We start from the raw sequence: 21,972 nt of genomic DNA, 5'->3' as shown, positions 1-21,972 counted from the left end.
ATTGCCAAATCTGGGACATTTGATTTACACAAGCTTCTCTAGAGACGTATTTCTCAGCAGCAAAATTCTTCGCCATGGACAGAAGGATATAGTAGTTACTTGGAGGCAAGTCTGCGCCATCAGGTGGATGCAGAAAAACCTCCGGAATTTCTCTCCTATTAGCCAAACCTGGCCGCTTCTGGGCGATTGCTTACTTCATACTGTCGGATTGTTGACAGCACTGATCCAAAATACCTTAAGCTATAGGTGATCAGCTCATTGTAGATGATTTGCTACCAACTCAACCAAATCTTTTTGATCATCAGGCTTTGACGGGAATGTTTCTCTGACATGAAGGCGATTCTGGGATTTTTTTTTTATTAACATCCGAAGCTTTTTAAAATATTTATTATAATTTTTTTCCACAAAATCGCCGGCTATATCCTATCACTTGTAAATTTTGGGTTGCTAAAACCGTATATTGTAGTAAAAGGATACGAAGGATTTTTTATGTTGTCGTCAAGGGGTGTAGGGGTCAAACCACCCCAATTTACTAAACCGTGATCGAAAATTTTTGAACTCAAATTCGTAATTAGTATACCTCAAATACCCCACAGACCTCTTAGTACATCAGTCGCAATTTGAAGCGTACACAACATATATTTTCTTCACTCAAAAAAGTGGAACTTTGTGTATGAAAAAGCGCTTTTGTGTTGAGTTGTTCTTCAATAGACGAAAATTGCCGTATTTTGGTGGTAGTTTATGGGGGACATGCTAAACGAACGTTCAAAAAGTGGTTTGGATGATTATAAAAGTGGTGACTTTCGCTTGGAAGACAAAGTACCATGATGGCCAAAAAGTTGAAAGATGAGAAACTGGAAGTATTGCTCGATGAACTGTGGGAAAACACAATAAGAATTCGTAAAATCTTTGGAAATCACTTAAGAAGCCTACTTAAAATGTTTGAAATTAAGTTGTACCCACTTATAATCAAGAAAATTGATTGGATGCCATTTGAAATAAAGCCAAGAGATGTATTAAACGACGATTTTGAACGTCAGAAATGCTGCTTGAAAGACTCAAAAATAAGTCGGTTCTGCTCCGAATTGTGACTGGTGATAAAGAATGGATCAATTAGGACACCCCTAAGTGTAAGTAATCGTATTTGGAATTTGAACAGCCAACTAAATTAACGATAAAGCCTCTGTATTTAGTGGGATCAGAAAAGCATGCAGTAATATGAGCTTCTAGAAACTATTTATGGAGAAAACTATTGAAACTCATTCAATTAAAGCCAGCGATTGCCGAAAAATGCCGGGAATTCGCAACTAGACACTAGGGTATAATTTTCAATTGTCAAAACAGCCGGCCTTATGTTCCAAGACCTGATAAGGACTATTTGGACAACAGAGGCTAGACGGTTCCTCATCAATAACATTCTGACTACCATTTGTTCGAATCGAAAAAGTACATATTCAAATACTCAAAGTCATACAAATTTACTTAAAAACCAGTAAGGCAGCGCTACGTTCGGGTATCACCGAACAATTTATACACTCGCATGATAATGTAATAATCGATTTTTCATTATCCGTCATTTAAATATTTTTTTTATTTTGCCGTAAAATTAATTAGATTAGTAGTTCCTGAGATATGGTTTTTGGTCCATAAGTAGGCGACGCCACGCCCATTTTCAATTTAAAAAAAAAAACTGGGTGCAGCTTCCTTCTGCCATTTCTTCCGTAAAATTTAGTGTTTCTGACGTTTTTTGTTAGTCGGTTAACGCACTTTTAGTGATTTTCAACGTAACCTTTGTATGGGAGGTGGGCGTGGTTTTTATCTGATTTCTTCCATTTTTGAACTGTATATGGAAATGCCTGAAGGAAACGAGTCTATACGCCTAGTTTTCCAAAAAAATTACGTCCTAATTCGATCCTCTGTGCTAAATTTCACTTTAATATCTTTATTTACGGCTTAGTTATGACACTTTATAGGTTTTCGGTTTTCGCCATTTTGTGGGCGTGGCAGTTGACCGATTTTTCCCATCTTCGCACTTAACCTTCTTATGGAGCCAAGAAATACGTGCACCAAGTTTCATCATCATATCTCAATTTTTACTCAAGTTACAGCTTGCACGGACGGACGGACAGACGGACGGAAAGACAGACAGACATCCGTCTCGTCACCCTGATAACTGTGGTATATATAACCCTCTATCTGAATCTTTTAATTTTAAGACTTACAAACAACCGTTATGTGAACAAAACTATAATACTCTCCTTAGCAACTTTATTGCGAAAATATAAAAATATATATAGACATATGTATACAAGTATATACACACATATACATGCATGTAAGTATGTATTTCACAAAGTCAAAGTGAAAGCAAACGAGCTGTGTTGTTACATTACACAGCCTCAACGAACAATTGGTTGGCGGGTGTGTGTGTATGTGGCGTAAAGGGTGAAAATCGCTATGAAGGCTGTGCGTAATTTCCTACTTTAATAAAGTAGATTTGTGCCAAGCGCAAAACAACGGCAATAATAACGGCGGAACGGCCGACAGCCGGTTTATTTTATACATTTATTTTTATTATTTTACTTTTGCTTTTGGTTTTCTGATATTGTTGTTGTTGCTACTGCTGCCTATTTGACTGGTGGTCGGCAGTTTGCGCCAGGCGCTTGTGCCAGTTACATAAACCAATAAAAACTATTACATAAATAAATACTCGCCGTTATGTATGGCAATATGAATACATAAGGCACACTTGGCAGCTAAACGCTTAAGCGCCTCAGCGGCTATACAGCTAAACGGCTTAGCAACGAAGGCGTACGAAATGCTTACATGCAAAGCAAAAACAACAACAGCAACTAGGTAACGTTGGCGCAAAAAGAAAACAGCAACAACAACAAAAAATCAACGCCTTGACTGCCCGCACAACTACTACATTATCCGCCCTCCACCCTCCGCGCTCGCAAGCGAAATGCTTAAATACTAATACACACTCAGGCGCACTTCAAACGCCCATTTAGCCAACATGTATCCGCATTGGCGCACGTGTGTGTGCGTGTGTTTATTTGCATATTTCTGTATTCATTCGTATATAAGCTTTTTATGGCATTAGTTTGCTAAAGGAAGCGGAAATGCGCGCAAAAGTAAAGGCGGAAATGTGGCGGCGTGCATTGCAAAGTGCGTTCGTGTGTGAGTGTGTGCATCTATGTATATATATAAATGTATGTACGTAAGTGTGATGTGCCCTTCTCCCTGCCTTTCAGCTTGCTCTGCTTTCCTCTGCGGGTTTGCTTAAAGCGCTTAGCTTAAACGCTACAAAATGTTTGCTGGCCATTTGGAGACTCTAGATGTGCGTACGTGTGTGTGTGTTTGTATTTACGTTCATGTGTGGATATTTGCCTGCTTTTTGAGCCCGCGCAAATGTTAGTCATGTGCGCTTGGCTGAAGCAGGCTCGGCAACGAATACCAGCGTGTTTGTTTGTTGTTGGTGTTTTGCTCTTCCTTCTTATTAAGAATTTATGCACGAACGGTTTGTGACGGATACTGTGTCAAACATTGAAATAGGGAAAAATATATCTTACTAAATTTAAAAAAATATATGTATGGCAATTTTTTGATCAAATTTAAAAATGTTTTTAAGCTTGGTTGTTTATTTAAATGTAAATAGTAACAGGTTTCGAGCATGAAAAAATAAGAATTTTCCTTAAAGCAAAAATACCATTTTTATTACTTCTGAACATCTCTGGCCTTAATTTCGTCAAATTTACACCTTCTCGTCAATCTTTCGTGATTTTTGAGTTTGTTTTATTTTTAAACTGAAGTCGAATGTATTTCATCAAGTCTCTCCAAAGCCATCGTTTGCTCTCTGGCTACCTTTCCAAAAGTATCTTAAGACATACTCTTTTTGATTTTTTGTATTACATAAGGTCCTTTGTCTTACTGTTCTTATTAAAAATATATAAGAATATTTCGGCTGAAGTATTTTTATGCAAGATACTGTCACTATAAGATCGATATTAACCATATAACTATTCAACCTATTACATATTCCTGAACATAGTCTCCTTTTAGCTCATTGCACATGCCTCAGCGATTCTCCACATTCTTTGACTCATATGAAATATAATTTTTCTGTAAATATCCAAGGTAGGTCTCTGAGGCGGTGATAACTTACTCATCCGACGCAGATTTCTGCCAGGCGCGTAACTTTTTCAAATTTGGAAGTAAAAAATTGGAACCAAACCCAATTATGTAGGTGAGACAGTAGTTTTAAAAGTTTTAGTAAAAAATAAGGATTTTTCTAGCATTATACAAGTATGTAACATGTTTCAGAACTCGACTCCGAAGCCGCAGAACAATTGTTTCACTTATCGTTACCAGTGGAGTATGAGAAAGCAGTATCCGAGAGGAAAATTATTATTTGGCATTCCAATTCTATTGTTTATAAGTTTCGGGTCGGTGATTTGAATCTTTTCTTAAAATTTCGTTTACTTAAAGCGTTTTGTATTATTTGAAGTCATATTGTATTCAATTGTAAACTACTGAAAACTAGGAGATATACTTAAATAGTTTCACACAATCAAATCAAATTAATTTGGGCATTCATTCACCCTCTTAATATTAAATGTCTGGTAAATTCTAACTCTTCAATTATTTTATATAACAAAAACAACCACTTGATATGAAGTCAGATGTTGGCCACCTTCATTATTTCACAGCCACGCGACAGCTACAAAGCAATCATCTTCAATAACCCGATAATCATATCCTTTGGCGCCTGAAGCCCAGCACCTCAGGGGCACTTAAAGCGCAAAAGGCATGCCAAACTTTAAACGTTTACGTCTTCATATTATTTTGACTGCAAAATACACCTTTCCATAACCTTTGATGCTAAGTTTTCGACCTTTGTTGTTGTGTAAAATAACGCCGCCTAAATAAAGAATTAAATTTAATACTCAATAAAAGGGCCTTTTGGCAACCAACCTTTTCGAGCACTTTTTGGATTTTTCTTTTTGTTTTTTGATTTTTTTTTACGTTAAATATTCGCTGCATTCCTGCGCAATTACCGTTAGTTATGCGCTATCCCTCATTTGAGATTTGAGATGATGTGCCGCTGGCGTGTTACAAAAAGTTTTAAATTCATTTGCACTGATTGAACTTATGGAACACCCGGCGCCCCTACACAGCCACATAACTAACGGAGTACATTTAACCCAACCCCAACACTGAGCAGACATATACACACTGCCGGGGTGTCGGGGTGCCAATCAACCTTGAGCAGCACTCGCTGTCCTTCGGTGACCCAATGAATTTTTAATAAATCCTCAATTGGTAATTGCGGCCACTTGTGTTGAAATATTTATTTTTAAAAGCGGACCGTTAAACGGGTGCAACAAACACTCACTCACACATACATAAATATGTATATGTACGTGAAGCTCATCAGCGCTGTGGAGTTGAGCGCTGCGAACCTTTTTTATTGACTTTTACAACTAAGAAATAAATAATAAAAATCAGCAGCCGAACTGCATTTGGTGTGAAGGGGTGATAGAGCGGCGTGGGTGTTTTGTATCTCGTTGTTGGCGTTTTTACGCCTTCAATTTGTTTGTTGGTTGCTCTTGGTGGTCATTGCTAATTTTATATGAACTTTTTATGATTCAGTCCCGACTGCTGCTCCACCAACTAATACTCACACACACACGCTTATATATATATGAATTTATATAAATATTTATGGGTTTTCTTTTATTACTTTTATAGCGGCGAGACGTTCGCTGGCGGCGAGGCGGGCATGGCGGTGCCGGAGACTGTGTGCACGCCGCGTGCGATTGGCATCAGCGTCGATATTAATGTCTACGAGCCGCATCTGTTGGCGGGCACGATGGCGCACATGATTGGCCATAATATCGGCATGGGTCACGATGACGGACGTAAGTATTCCATAGTCATTGCATACAATCACACACTTATACATACATATATTTACTCATTTATATATCTATATACTTCGGCGCACCGCAGTCGAAATTTGCATTCACTCACGCACTCACTTGCACCCAACACACATACACTCACACTCTTGTCCTTCATTTTTAACTCGACGTTCTAAGTGAAATTAAGTTATTTGATTTTTGTTGCTTTTTTTGTCTTTTCATCGCTCAAAACTGTCGCCACATTAAATTTATACGCGCTCATTTGCGTGGTAAACAATCTTAATGGTATACCAAAATTAATCGCGCCATAAAATTGATTTATTGCATTGGTGTTTGGCACAATTTTTGTCTTCTTGCTTTTGCCGCCGTGCATTCATCAATTTTTTATAGTAAATTATTTATTGTAAAGTAAACAGCGCATTTATCTATTGAAATGGTCGCTTGTCTTCGCCTTGCTTCGGCGAAAGATTTATCTGCAACGCCATTTTATGTCGGTGGCTTTTAATGGCTCGTCGAAGTGCTTATTTCTCTTATATTATCATCAGCATAATCTCTCATAGAGTTTTTATCATAAGTAGGTATTTATGTGCATTAAGTCAAACATAAACCGTTATTTTTATACTAACCGCTAAGTGCCAACAGTCATAACTCTTTTGATTTCGCTGAAAATCAGTTTCTTGCGGGCAAAATTTAGTGGATTCTGATTGCTGTTGAGTTCTCTATAAACTATAAAATGAATAAGTTCTTTGATGTTAATATTATTTTGTTAGTTTATTTTTTAGGAAGGTAATAATTTATCATAATAAATTAAAATGATATCAAATTTTAAAATGCCGTCAAAATAAGCATTGTAGAGAGTGGTCCAGTTCGAGGTTTCCTACTTTTTTAAAGAAAAAACACAGAAACTTCAAATCTAATGGAGAATGTTTATTATGACTCGAAAAAATATTATTTCGAGTTTATTTTTTGAAGATTACCTTTTTCAAATCTTGACCGCGGCTCCGTCTCAGATGGTCCATCCGTTGAGTCCAATTTGCGATGACTTCTTCGAGTATTTCGACTGTTAACTGACGAATTACACGCGTGATGTTTTGCTCAAAGGCCTGATGATTGATATGATGTGTGGAAAGTGGCGCCGTTTTGTTGCAACCAAATATCGCCAAGATCATAGGCTCAAATTCAGGCATCAAATAGTTACCATGGCGGTCACTATTGACGGTCACGTTCTCATCGACATTAATTTCGAAGAAATATGGACCGAAACCATGGTTTTTCCATGTAGATGACATGACAGCTCTTGAATCTTTTCAGATTGTTTTTGGGCAATTTTGGTCCATAACATACCCATTGAGCCAGAAATGGACCGCTGAACGAAGTTCGGGTCGAAAACGTTGGACCTTCATGCATCTTTCAAGAAGCCAGAGCGACGCGATGTCGCTTGAAAAGGTCGAGCGGCTCGGTTCTTGCACAAGCTTTCAATATAATACAATATCTCGGCGTAAAATGCGTCAAGTCGTTCCATACATCAGTCTCACTTGTTGCGGAAGGTGCCAAATCGACATTCCGCGGTCTTTGCATACACTCTCATGGTCTATTTGGTCGAACGTTATCCAATAATGAATGCTAGGTCTGAAATCGGGTGATGGTGTTGCGAATAGTACGCTCAGTAGGCCATAAGGTAAAAGGAGCGAAACACATTCTTTACAAAACGTGAATTTTCGGAATAAATTTTAACAACTTATAATCGCGCTCTACAAAATACTATTAAATGACCGTAAATGCGAGCTCACTTTTGACCAAAATTGACGACGATTTGGTGATTCAGAGCAGTGTTTGGAGATGTTCTAACGTAATAAACCTGAGTTTTGACATTGTTATGTGACAATGGACGAAACATGGCTCCATTATTTTGCTCCAAAGTCCAATCCGAAGTCATCCGAGTGAACTAGGGGCTTGAACAGACGACGAATCTGCTTCAAATCGTCTTCAGATCTGACACATAGCGACTATTTGATGTTTTCAGATTTCAGAAGAATACCGCTTGGAAGAAATTTTCGTCGAAGAAGTGGTGATCGCCAAAATTTAGGCCTAGTTTGAAGCAAAGGTCTAATCGTACTTTGGTATCGAAAAATTGGAAGGTCGCTATAATATGTGCATCACCATTGAAGGGCACTATGTTGAATAAAAAAACGAATTTCGTAAAAAATGTTGTTTACTATGGTAGGCCGGCGATTTTTCAATTGAAGGTGCCTCAAGCTTCATTACTTAGTTTCGGCAGCAGTGTTACTTCCCAGTGTCCCAAAAAAATTGTTGAATTTACTGTTTTTATTTTTGTTTCAATTTTCAATTTCCACTTTTCTTCTCTTTCCTACTTCTTATTCCTGCTTTTAGTTCATTTGAATATGATTTCCATTTAACAAATATTCAAAGTGTTCACAGCGCTGCGATAATCACTTGTGAGCCGCTTCACTCTGTTCACTCGCTAATGTGTCTCCCGGCGCACATTTATTATTTTTTACGCACAAAAATATTTTTTTTTATGTGAATAAAGAAACAAATTATATAAATCAACAATAAAAAATTATAACTCTATATATAACCACCCAACAACAACCAACATTTATACAACATAGCACGAGATTTTGATCCACCAGTGTGTGTGTGTGTGCTTTTGTATGTGTTTGCGGCATAATAATCGAGTGAATTGCTTGATTTATGATGAACGCTTAACGCCATGGTAGAATCAACGGACAAATCTGAGCGCACAGTTGGAGGTGGAGTGCCTCCAATAACTGTAAATACATATTTTATAACAAGCATTCTGTATTTTTGTGCGTTGCGGCTGAGAGGCGTGCTTTCGATTCACAAACATCCATTACCGACTTGAGCCATCAGTGATGACCATGCTAGCAGACACCACGTCGCTGGTGTGTGTGTGTGGTGGTTAATAATATGCAAACGCCCGTCGCACTGAGCTCAATCACAGTGTGTGTGCGCGTGTGTCCAAGGTGGTGATGCATTTGCTTTTAATGGAACTTCATAAATTTATTTTCAAACAAATAATGGGGGGGTGGGGATGTGGGCGCATTTGCGTTCCTTTCCTCGTCATCATTTCTATTTTGTTGGACAACACACGCACACACAAGCCTCCCTCAAAGGTAAATAATGCGCAACAACACCAAACACACAGATTATTGAAATAAATAAAAGGGAAACGTTAAAAAAAGCGATTAGTGTTGCTGTTGTTGGCAGCAATAACAATACTGCTTTATATCTGTATGTGTGCGTATGTTTGTGTGTGTACGCCAGGCCATTCCAATAAATGCGCAATCATGTACACACTTATTGAGAAGCGCAAAAATAAATATTATACACACTTTAGTAAATATTTGAGCAACAAAAATTATGCTTCGCCGCATAGGCAACGCCAACACAAGACCACGAGAAGATGAAGACACATACAAAGTTTCCATATTTTAAATTGATTTGCTTTTCGAAGGATTGGCACTAAAAGAAAATATAGCCTTCACCTCCTTCCGCGAAAATTTTATCTCTTCGATTGACTGAAAACGGGTTTCACGGAGCGGCAATTTCAGTTTAGGGAACGTGAAGCCCAATCTGGTGTACACGGGGGTGTATCAATGGCATTTATTGCGTTTTTAGCATAAACTTCCGTCAAAATGTCGCTCGATGTCATGATCCATTAATTGTTCTTCCACCATTCGGGCCATTTTCGGCATTCTCACACAAACGCCCCAATATGGTCTAATATAACTATTTATTGACCGTCTTTCCCTCCGAAACAAATTCATGATGCACTAAACCCCGAATATCGATAAAACCAACGAGCTTCATCTTGATTTTTGAGCAGCTTCGGCGTGGCTTTTTGGTTTCGAATCATTTTTCCCCTCCATTCCGATGATTGTTGACTTGTTTACATGTCAAGCTCATAAGCCCATGTCTCATCGGTATTATAATGCACTTCATGAATGTGGGATTGGAATTACACGGTCAAGCATGTCTTTGGACATCCATACAAAATTATTTATCTGTTTTCGGTACTCTTTTTGAAGTAAAATTCAACTTTAGCGCGACAAGAACGCGTTTCATACCCAAAATATCCATAAAAATCATTCGAACGGACGAGAAATGTCGAGCTCTCTTCTCAAGCATCACTTTTTTAATAATTTCTTCAGTTGAAGTGATCGAACGGCGTCCAGAATGAGACATGTTTTCAACGGTCGAGTCTTAAGCTTGTGTTTTTGATAAAACTGAATGGCCTTAAGCCTTGTTGCCAGATTAAGAAAGTAAAAAAAACAGCCATCAACATTTGAAGTAATAAAGCAGAAATCTTTCGAAAGCGAAGCGAAAACACAGCAGTTCATGGAAACCGAATAATTTGTGTATATTTAACTTTGTTCTGGACTTAAGAAATTCTTCTATTTCAGATCAGTTTTTACCAAATGCTAATTTGTACGACTCGCTCTAGAAATTTATTTCCAAAACATGTTTATAAATGCATGCATACATCCGTTTTTTCTCTATTATGTAACACTTGGAGTGACAGCTGCATTATTCGTTTTGAATGTTCTAATTACTTTCTCATTTTTCACAGGTGAGGAGTGCTTCTGCAGGGACTGGCATGGCTGCATAATGGCCCAATCGATTGTTGGCCAGGAGAATGTGCAGCCTTATAAATTCTCCGAGTGCAGCAAAAAGGATTATATCGATGCGCTGCGCACCGGACATGGGTTGTGTTTACTCAATAAGCCGAATGAGGTGAGTCTTACACAAATGAAGCTAACAAATTTACCTACTTACCTTACCTTACTAAGCTAATTTTAAATCGAAATTATGTAATATACATATGCAATTTTAGCTATTGAAAAATATATTAGTTTTACCACAGTTGAAGGATAAAGTTTAGTTTAGAGGAATCAATATATATAGAATTACACAAAATTTGTATGACCGTCGATCTGAGTAGATTATAGAGTTTCAATGAGTTTTGGTTTGTATTGGCAAAGTTAACACCATACTAGTCGGTGAGTGGACAGAAACAGTGCTGCACAGAACCTACAGTGATATTTGAACTCAAAATCGAGCATTTAACTTGGGGCTTAACAGTTTTGTTCACAATGAATAATATTATTTCCTAAGTGGAATTTCAGATCTCAAAAGAAACGTGTAATGAACAGTGGTATCCGTTACCAGGAGAATATAAATGACATTAACAGCAATAACATAGGCAGAGATTACTTTTTGTGATATTGGTTCAACAGGATTGACTCTGCAAAAAAGGTAACACGAGCAAAAGGGTCCTAACGTCAATATCCCTACTAACTCTTTACTAAGAGGAACTGTACCTTTTTCAACATTCTGTTGACGTTATCTTGGAATACTCCTTTCAGTGGTTGGCAGGGACTTTTTGTATATTATTAACCCACTAGAGAATAAGCCTAGCCCCAGCATTTTGATAGAGTCCAAAATACTGCTGGGTACTAGCGAAGCAATGTAAGACCTATTTTGAAACATGTATTCAAGGACCTTCAACCGCATTTTGCGCAAGAAGCTAGCTTATTGTATAAATGCTTTTTCAGCTTGCAGTGGGCAGTCTAGAATGCGACAAGTAATCTGAATTTGTCCCTAGGGAGATTAACTACATATTTAAACTTGTTGAGGTTGTAACTCCCCTTGTCATTTTCAAATCTCTCTCTCCGCCAACTCTTTCTTCCTTGCGGAGTAGCTTTTTTAAGGTATGGGACGAAGGGCTATAGTTCTACCATGTTAGTGGATGCTGCGGAGCGGGTGAGTTCATCAGCCAATTAATTCCCAGCTATACCTTTGTGAACGGACACCCAAACGAGATGCACTTGGTTACGTTCTGCTAGGCTATTCAGCACTAGTAGCGATTTGATCTTATAGGCAAAGATTGCTTTAAGTGGCACTTCGACTATCGCTAAGTATGGTTATACATTCATTGCGATAGTTACGTTGGAGATATATTATATCTCTATGCACCGATTAATGGCAAAGACTCCGAGTTATGCTTGGAAAACTTCCCATAGGTATAGAGAGTTCGGTGCGTGGTCCTGCGACTCTTGCACCAATTCCCTCCGACGTTTTCGAGCCGTCAATGTACCATTTGCTTGTACTATCCCTAAGTAGTAGCTCGAGGTCGAATCATTATTCAATTAGATTTGCTGCGAAGAGTTGAATACAAGAAAGTAAAGTTAATACTTTCATTTTCTCTTGGCTCTCTGTAATACTAACATGTTGTACTTCAGCAGTCTACAAGTAGCTGAGTAAGGGGGTCATTTACATACCTCTATGATCAATTTTCGACTCTACTTACTTAAAAAAATATTATTATAATTCACTCTTGAACTTGGATATTGAAAAATTTGGGCTTTAAAGCCAAGAAAAGAAAAAATACATTAAAAATATGGAAAAAAAGGAATTTTTAAACGACAAAGGTAGACGACGACTTAAGTCCAAAAGTCTCTCTTGGACATAAAATAAGAGACTTAAATTATTGCCATTTTCATTACCCAGACCCTAGACATCTTAATCCTAGTCCCTAGACATCTTAATTTCAAGTTCGACGTAGAGCTTCTGCGCAATGCCAGGTACCAGCTACTCGAGCTAACTCAACCAACTTTTGACTACAGTGGTCCGTTTGACAACGTAAATCATAAAAGCTTTATTTAATATCTCTGTCCTTCAGCTGTCCCCTAAATATCAACGCGATTATTTATCAAGGCATTACTCTCAAAAGAAAAAGCACTGATCTATTCCTCCTCTCCAGCATTGAGTAGCTGAAGTGACCCTACTATGCTAGCGAAAATTTAACTTCTCGAACTCAATAGAAATATGCTGCAATATTTCGAGTGCTTAAAAATGTTTAACAGATATTCATAGCTATAACGGCACTTGAGTTCCCGGAAAAGTCGACTTCTTGGAAAACAATGCGAAACTCAGAGGAAAAAATGTCAAAAAAGCAAGAATTATAAACAAACAAAAGATTTTTCCTAGAAAAGAAAACAAGCGATGAGTGCATTTTCAAACGAACAAAAATTAGTCTTACAAAGCGCACAAAAACAACAACACTTTGAGAAAAAAATGAATTCAAAACGAAACAGAAAAACACTTGTGTACATTGTGTGCCATTTTCAACAACAAAGAAGCACGATCAAGCGTATTGCCTCAAGATGAATGCAGCAACAGCAGCAGGCACGTGTATACACCACTGACAATGCTACGTGCAACATGCAACTCTCGAGGCAAGCGAAATGTTGGCTGTCTCTGCCACACCCCTGTGGCACTAAGTATTGGCGCGTCGCAGTGTTTGCACACACCAGCCATTGGCACTTGCTGTTTGCTTGCATTGCATTGTTTTTTCCATATGCGTTGCATGTTCGTTTGGTATGTGGCACAAAGCTTCAGCCAAAATGGTGCAACAATAGCATAGCGCCAGTGTAAGAGCTAAAAGTAAACAAGCAAACAACAGCAGCGCAGGAATGATGACAATTTTTGCATAAATGAAGTGGAAGCACACACACACGCGCACGCATGCATACACACACACATACTACTACATCAATAACCACTCAACGTCAACGCGAACGAGCATGAGAAGGCGTTGAGGCTGGAAGAGGGGGAGCTGGATGCCTATGGCGTGAAAGTGCAGCACTTTCAGCTTTTGTCTTGATTTTTTGGCACTAGGTCAGTTGCAAGAGCAACAACAACAACAACAAACGTTGTGACAGCTTCGTTGTTTTTGTTGCTATTTTTTGTGTAGTGTTAGCGTCGCTGCCGCATTTCTCACAAATGTATACGGCATCATCGCATGAGCGGCTTTGTGCCAGCACCGACGCTCCCCTTGATGTAGCAGTCTTTTAGGCGCATTGTATGCATGCACACATTTTCATAAATAAGCATGAGTTTCTTTGCATAAATGACTCTTTTGTTTTGAGTGTTTTGGCAAAGAAGAAAAGTGACGAATGTGTTGAAAATGGACACAGGAGCCTCACTGTCGGCCGCGACTTGCCACTGCGACTAAGCGTGGCGTGCTGAGAAACTTTTTTTAATTATTACTTTTGTCGGAGAATTTATTATTATTATAATTTTTTTAGTTCTTCTGCATTGTAATAATATATACCTTTTTTTGCATACAACCATTATTTCTTTCGCTAAAACAGTCTTTGCTGCACTGCCCCCGCTTAGCTGTAAGCGAACAAACGCTTAAGCCAGTAGAAAAGAATTCCGTCTTAGGAACAGTCACGGTTTTTAAAATATTTAGTCTGTCTAGCACAAATTTCGAAAACAGATTTCGTCTTGATAAAGACAGTATAAAAATATTTTAAAATTATTTGTTTTTATCTTTGAAGTAACCACAGTTGGGTCTTTAAATAGCAATGAAAAATGTCCTTCCGTCTCAATAATTGACTCACTTGGAAGACACACATAAAAGAGAAATTGAAGCAGCTCAAATTCAAAACAAAAAAATGTACTGGCTTTTAGACCCGCGATCACAACTTAGTAAAAATAAAGTTCCACTCTACAATTCTTACACAAGTATGGATGCATATAATGTAGTTATGTTGGATAGCGACTACATCCAACATTGAAATCCTCCAAAAGTATCAATCTAAGACTTTAAGAAGCATTGTAAGAGCTCCTTGGTAAATAAGTAACTTCGAAATCCACAAATGCTTAAATGTACCTACTTATAAAGACGAAATCATCAAAGCCTTCCGAAGATACCGAGACTTTGTAATCATGAAAACTTACTGGCAATAAATCCACCGAACAACAGTATGGATGTTAGAGGCTTAAAAAGAACTCACTTTTCGGACCTTCCAAATAGATTTCAAGTAGTTTAAAGAATGTTCTAAGCAAATTATGCTATTGAGGAATATATTGGTTAATTTGAATGGAGCAAAATCATATTATAATTCTTATATTTGTTAAATTTGCTTATCGTCTTTAAATAGATTGCAAATGAAAAGAAAAGCCTTACATACCATTACATGTTAGCATTCGTCAAACGATTCTCACAATAAGATAATCTTAAAGTTCATCACAAAGTCGGTGTTTTAAGTGTGTTTAAAGTCTCTTTGCAATATTATTTTTTAAGTAAGAAGTTAAACATATACTTAAGCCTTGTATAAAAGGCTTAGCATCTAAGTTTTCATATTTGGAAATAACAAGTGATGAAAATTAATTACAATTTTCAAATCCACTTTTTTGATTAAAAAGAAGATTATTTAAAAAAGCGATGTCCTTTACTACTTGTCTAATGTACTCACTTTCATCGAAACTGGCTCTATATCTGCACTTCTACCTATTACTGCCCTTTTAAATCCAAATTGTCAAAAATTGAACTTAAAGTGAGAGACAACATAAAATTTCTTCGGAAAGTTTGAATAAAGTCCATTGTATTTAACAGTTTATGCAATAAAAGCGAATTTTGAATCAACCTGTATTTCAATTATTGCAAAAACAGCTAAAAATACGGAAAAATATACTTAAGAACAACGTTGCCAGTTGTTCAATTTTACCATCCAAATAATCGTTTTCCAATTGCAACTCTTCGTCCACCTTGAAAATTTCGAGCATATATTTTCTTAACACAATGATCTGGAGCCAAAAATGACAAAGAATCGCTCGCAATAATGAAAATATTGCTGGCGTTCAGGCAAAAATTGCTGAAGAGCACAAATTGGCGATTCCAAGGCGTTCTTAAGAATTGTGACTATCTCAAACAACAGATATTGAGCTTGCATCTGCTTAAAATAGTTTTCACTCAAGAAGTCTTTGTATCATCCTAAACATCGTGAATTTGCTAATTTTGACTTGGAACAACTTGAAAGCTATAACGATTTTTTAAGGAAATCATCTTCTCCGATGAGACTCACTTTCATCTGAGTATTGCTATAAATAAACAAAACTGTCCATTCTGGTACAAAGAAAATCCATAAATTATTCAACAATAAGACTCACCTATATTGACAATTTGGTGTGGTTTTTGGTCGGTTGGAATCATCGGTCCGTACTTTCGAAATGAAGATTTGTGAAACCGTTACTGTCAATGGAGAGCGGTATGGATCTATGATAATCAACTTTTTATGAACGCAAATCAAAGAAGTTTATCTTCATAACATCTGATTCCAACAAGACGGGGTTACGTGCCACACAGCACGTTCAAAAACCGTTTTATTGTCAGGGAAGTTTGGAGATTAAATTATTTCAAGCAACAGTGACATTGAATGGCTTCCAAGAAGTTGTGATTTAACACCATTATACTACTTCTTGTGGGATTATTAGAAGTCATTAGTCTTTAGAAATAAAACATACTGTCTTAAAACATTAAAAGTCAATGGTGAGCGTGCTCTTGGTGACATATGACTTAATTTTGTAGAAAGAGTACTCGAAATTTGAGTTTATCGAATTCATTATAGCAAAAGAAGTTGACTGATGTTATAGAGAAGTCTTAGAGAAGTATCGATGGTACTTCACATTAAATAAAAATCATTTGTATTTTCTTAATATTAGCGTGTTGTTTCTTGAAAAAAAATCATATCACTCTTATTGTTAAACCCTGTATATACTATGTATCTTTGCAAGACAGGATTTTTTAACTTCATTTTAAAATGTTTTGTGAGATTTCACAACAAAAAAATTGAAGAAATGCTTTAAAATGACAGCTTTTGCGTTGGGGCTTCTTGTAGAGTATATAATTCCCTACAAAATCCACCTTAAGGGAGACTTTTTATATCCTGTGCAAGGTGTATAAGATTGCTACGAAGGTTGCCTGCATATTTCATCAGTGGGACGACATGAGTCGATATATAAAAATATTTATCCTCAGTGTTGGTTATGTCGACCAGAAATTTTGCACATAACGGACTACTGCATTTTTTGCATAGAATATGAAGTATCTTCATGGCATGGAATATTATCTAAATAAAAATATGTAATATGCGAAGAAATTAGTAAAACCGGACCACCATAGCATATATCTGTCATAAAAACTGACCGATCAAACTAATGATTAAGACCTTTACATGCTCCTTTATGCTATAAAAAATACAATTACAAGGTATTATAGCTTCCGAACAGCCGATGTGAACGTTTTATGTTCTTCTAATTTCAAAAATAGTATATAAAAGCTTCGAAAAGTGAAAAATATGCAGATTTGGTGTTTTTGTTTAATTAAAATGATCATATAATATACAACCAAAAACCTAAATTCAATTAAAATAAAATAATTAGAAGGTATTGTTCACGAATTAGATTTCTCAAAAGGAAGGTAATGTTTTTCTGTCTGGTTCAATAATAAAAAATTGTAAAGGGATATTTTTTTCTCTGTATGCATATATTTTCTTTTCAACCTATAAATTCGTAGTAAGTTTTGATTGAGTCACCCTAATGTATACAATTTTTTTTAATACATAGTTTTGAAAAAAAAAACCTCTTAACAAAAGCAAGTATACAGCGTCAAAGATTATATTTTACTTGAGCGTTAAAAATATTGTTAAATTCAATACTAGTTACCAACTGGATACGAAAAAGAGTAGATATAAACTAGTTTATTTTGCAAAACCTAACACATTCCGAGAGGCTTTTTACACTGCTACGTAATCATGAGCACACACAAATATCTGTGTATTGGTGTGCGTTTATTTGCATTTGCTGCCAATGCGTGCGCCTCTTCAATTTTTATTCCTTTTAGCCGCAGTCATGTGTGAACGCAACGACCTCGTTCGTGGCAATTTCGTTGGCTGCGTGTTTTGCTCTGTTTTGTTTATTGTTCCAGCATACAGTCACACATTCGCACTGACATTTGCATGCACAAACATACAGACAGCAAAGCGTTGCATGCAAGCACTCGTTGCGTTTTGCAGACACTCGAAGCGTTTCAGCTTTTGTACAAGTGCTGTGCATGTGTATGCGTTTGGGTGTGTATATGTGCATGTGATGGCCTGCTCAGGTTAATTGTGCCCCGAACGCAGCACTCGACACTCGAAACAACAACACCAAAAGCGGTACTACCGCAAAGCCCCAAGACACAGTCAGCCTCGTTGCGCGTTGCATGCTGCGCCGAATGCTGCCACATGTGCCCACCGCCAGCCGCACAGCAGCACCAGCCTCAGCTGGGGGAGGTCGTCTGCATTCAAATCCTGTTAGCAAAATCTGTTTTCTGTTTTTCTTTCCGATTTCATTTTCATTGCAACTTTTTTCCTTTTCGTTTTCGTTTTCATTTTTATTTCTATTTTCATTTTCAGTTTTAGTTCTGTTTTTGTTTTTGTTGCTTTCTGCAGCTATTGCATTGTTATGTCGCCACTCTTGCTGCCCTGCGCCGCTATCCACTTTCCAACCAGCGCTGGCAGGTACACTCCGTCAGGCCGCGCTGGCGTATGAGTGACTTTCACTGCAGTTTGGAGGTTGCAGTTTCGCAGTGAAACTTGTGGCGGTAGCACGCGTGACACGCTATAACGGTTTCGCCAAATTAGTGGCGGCTATAAAAAGTGAAACTATTTTTGACATTTTCTGAGTTGCATTGTGGCACTTGATTGAGACAGCAAGACATTCTAGACAATCTCGTGCGTAACAACAAGACAGCAATTTATCTAATTGGATTATGTAAGCGCTTTCAAGTAAATTGAAATATTTATTTTGGACAGTAAAAATAAATTGCATATATGTTGCTTCAAATAACGGCTGATATTTATAATCAACTGAAGATTCCAGAAGTTTTTATTTAAAAAGTGGGTTGTTATAATTTGTGTTTGTGACTTTATTAAAATCATTGACTAAAAGTTCCATTAAATAAATTTTAAGTGTAACTTTTCCATGTTTCCAAGTAAAACTTTGATACAACAACAAATTTTGTGTAATTTCGAATTTTTTTTTCAACTTTTCAGATCGAAATGCGTCGCAATTGTGGCAATAAGATCGTCGAAGAGGACGAAGAGTGTGATTGTGGCACGATTGAGGAGTGTGCCTTGGATCCATGTTGCGATGGCATCACCTGCAAGCTGAAATCAGAGGCTCAGTGTGCCGGTGGCGCTTGTTGTAATGAATGTCGCGTAAGTATTTGCTTTTTTTTTGTGATTAAGATGTGTAGATAATGATAAAAGTTTTCATAGTTCATATAAAATATGGTCGGGTTAGAACTACAATACTTTGCTTGGGTGGGTTGTTTCAGTTTCAACAATGAAACAAGACAGCAAATAAATAATATTATTAGAAAAGTGTTTATTTTTTATGTCAAGTTAAGAAACTTTTTATGGCTCTGATTATACTTGCATTTGTATTTTTATTTTAAAATAAAAAAAATCCATTGAGTTTTTCGCAAGAACTATTATCTGAAAATTTTAGTTCTTAGTTATGTGGAAGAGTATATAAAAAAATGTTTGCCAACATTTATTAACTACAATTGGAACTGCAGAGGAGGAATATAATCTTTTAGAAACTTTTACCGTTTAGTCCAATTTTTCTAAAGAGAAAACGACTACAAAAAATGTATTCTACATTACTCCTTTTCTGGTGTTCATGTTCTACTCTAATATTTCTTTTTTGACCATTTGTTAATATAACGCCAAAGGATTCATTATTCATCAATGTATTATTTGTCGCCCTCAACCTTCCCCACCAGATATAATATACGAGGTGTGTACTTATACCAACAATTTTTCCAGTCCTCAAAACACTTTTCATAACAATATTTGGGGATAGCCAACGGTTTCTTCAGCGAATTCGTTTTATTTATTCGATCGACTGAAAACGGGTTTCATGGAGCGGCAATTTCAGTTTGGGGGGAAAAAATCACTCGGAGCCAAATCTGGTGAACACGGTCGTTGGTTGCGTTTTTGCCTTTAAATTCGGTCACAATCGTGGCTCGATGCTATGATGCATTATCGTCGTGTAAAATCCATGAATTGTTCTTCCACACTTCGACTGATATTCTCACGCAAACGACTCAATACGGCCAAATAGAACTCCTTATTAACCATCTGTCCGTCCAGAATGATACACCAAACTACGAATATCGAAAAAAACAACAAACTTCACTTTGATTTTTGAGCGGCTTTAGCATAGCTTTTTGAGTTTCCCTCTATTTTGATGATTGTTGACTTGTTTGCAACCCATAAACCTATGTCTCGTTGGCAGTTATAATGATCTGCATGAATGTGGCATTGGAATTCGCGCCATCAAGCATGTCCAAAGAGATCTGTTTACACAACTCTTTTATATATATTTTAATATTAACTAAAGTTATTTGAACAGACCCGCGAAAAATGTCAAGCTCTCTTGCAAATTCTCTAACATTTTTTTTTATTCATTTAATTTTATTCATTGAAAAACCCTCAACGCTCTGCTGAGGTGTACCGACTTAAGCAGCTGCTGTAAACAAACTAGTTAATCACCATATTAATATAGAAAACTCTGACGAATTAAACTTATGGAAAACTAAATGTAAACGAGACCTTTCCAAAACAAATATTTCTATACTATAGCGCCTGATTCGTAGAAAGAATCACATTCGAAATGTGTCTGGCGTAAGCTGGACAGTGGAGGAGAAAATGTCTGCATGTTGAGTACCAATAGACAATGTACTTTCATAACATCTATCATTGCAACGATGTTAATCTTGCTAAGTGCAAGTAGTTTTATAGAACTCTCGCGATGAACTACCATTTTCTAAAAACTATAATAACATGAAATTTATTTTACCCAACATCTTCAAAGTTGATGATTGCCTAATAATACGATAGCTATCCAAGTTAAGTTAACAACCCTCTAAACTGTCATTTACGAAAACTTTTTTCCAATTCAATCAAGATTTAATAAATTTGAATTAAAAAGTGCAATATTTTATCTCCATAATTTTTTGCAGAAAATTTGTTAAATGAAGGCTATGGATTAAACTCGCCTTTTAGTTTTCGAGTAGAGAAATGATTAGTTAACTTGCGTCCAATCTTGAGCCAAAAAAAATTTAGCGGTAGCCCATGTACCGAGGATGGCTCAACACTGGCAACTAGGTATTCCTTGCCTAACCCTGAATGCACTCTTAATGAGTCCAAGGCAAGTATAGCCGCCCTGTTATCCGGGCGTATAGCCACTCTCTGAGAGAGGCTGCAGTCCAAAGCAGTAAATATACAACTAAATACTTTAATGGCTGCAACGTCTGCTTGGAAAACACTGAAATAGTCAGGAAGTTGGAGTTGATAGAGGGCTCTTGACAGTAAACCCCTCCACCAATCTTCAGTAGAGAAGCTCACTGCCCTTTTCCACTAACGGCTTCTTCCCACCCACAACCCCGCAGCCGGTATGTGGGCAGAGAAGGAGTCGCCAGAATTGGACTTGGCGGCACCATGATCCAAGTGATCCGGTATGGAGTCAAAGTGTGAGAAGATTGACACTTGTAAAGTACAAGCGATCACAATTTTTTAATACGAAAAATTGGTTAAGTTATTATTGCAAAATGAGAAATATCCACAAATAAAAAAAATTCCGGCGTAGTTTCGAAATTTAAAAGGGATGAGTTGTGTGGAAAACTCTAAAATTTTTGAACACTAAAAAATCTGAAGAAAAACGTAAATAAAAGAGGTATAAAATCAGATCGTCAGTTTTGCTTCAATTGACTGGGAAAAAAAGTTAAAAACCCTACTCCCGCCCTACAATCGAAAGGTCTGATAATATTTAGTCCTAGAAAGAAAGCTTTTCTGTGTCTACGAGACAAACTATTCTCATTTCTTGCACATATTCTTCGTTAAACGAGTTTTATATCTCTCATTCGACGTTTAGCTTCGGCCAAAAGACTATGTCTGTCGTGATGCGCTCAACGAATGCGATCTGCCAGAGTATTGTGATGGTGAAAGTGGTCACTGCCCAATGGATGTGTTTCGGAAAAATGGATCGCCGTGTGGGCACTCAAAAGCGGGGTTGTCGTCCGGTAAGTTCACAGCATTTTTTTATAAAGCTTACACACACAATACATACATATATTTTTAATAATATAACAATTTATGACAAA

At 37.1% G+C, this 21,972-nt stretch overlaps 1 protein-coding gene across 30 annotated transcripts in view; it reads left to right on the top strand.

The window, feature by feature from the left end:
* The window catches only part of LOC105233287 (disintegrin and metalloproteinase domain-containing protein 23), a 545,110-nt gene that overhangs the window by 470,986 nt on the left and 52,152 nt on the right, over positions 1-21,972 (top strand). For all 30 annotated transcript variants that reach the window (XM_049456178.1, XM_049456177.1, XM_049456175.1 and 27 more), the window contains exons 11-14: positions 5,755-5,924; positions 10,543-10,706; positions 18,857-19,021; positions 21,744-21,891. In XM_049456178.1, coding sequence (XP_049312135.1) covers positions 5,755-5,924; positions 10,543-10,706; positions 18,857-19,021; positions 21,744-21,891 — 647 coding nt within the window. The remainder of the gene's footprint in view (positions 1-5,754; positions 5,925-10,542; positions 10,707-18,856; positions 19,022-21,743; positions 21,892-21,972) is intronic.

This window comes from Bactrocera dorsalis, chromosome 4 (genome assembly GCF_023373825.1).
Source record: "Bactrocera dorsalis isolate Fly_Bdor chromosome 4, ASM2337382v1, whole genome shotgun sequence".
NCBI lineage: Eukaryota > Metazoa > Arthropoda > Insecta > Diptera > Tephritidae > Bactrocera > Bactrocera dorsalis.
This window is presented reverse-complemented; position numbering and strand designations above follow the sequence as displayed.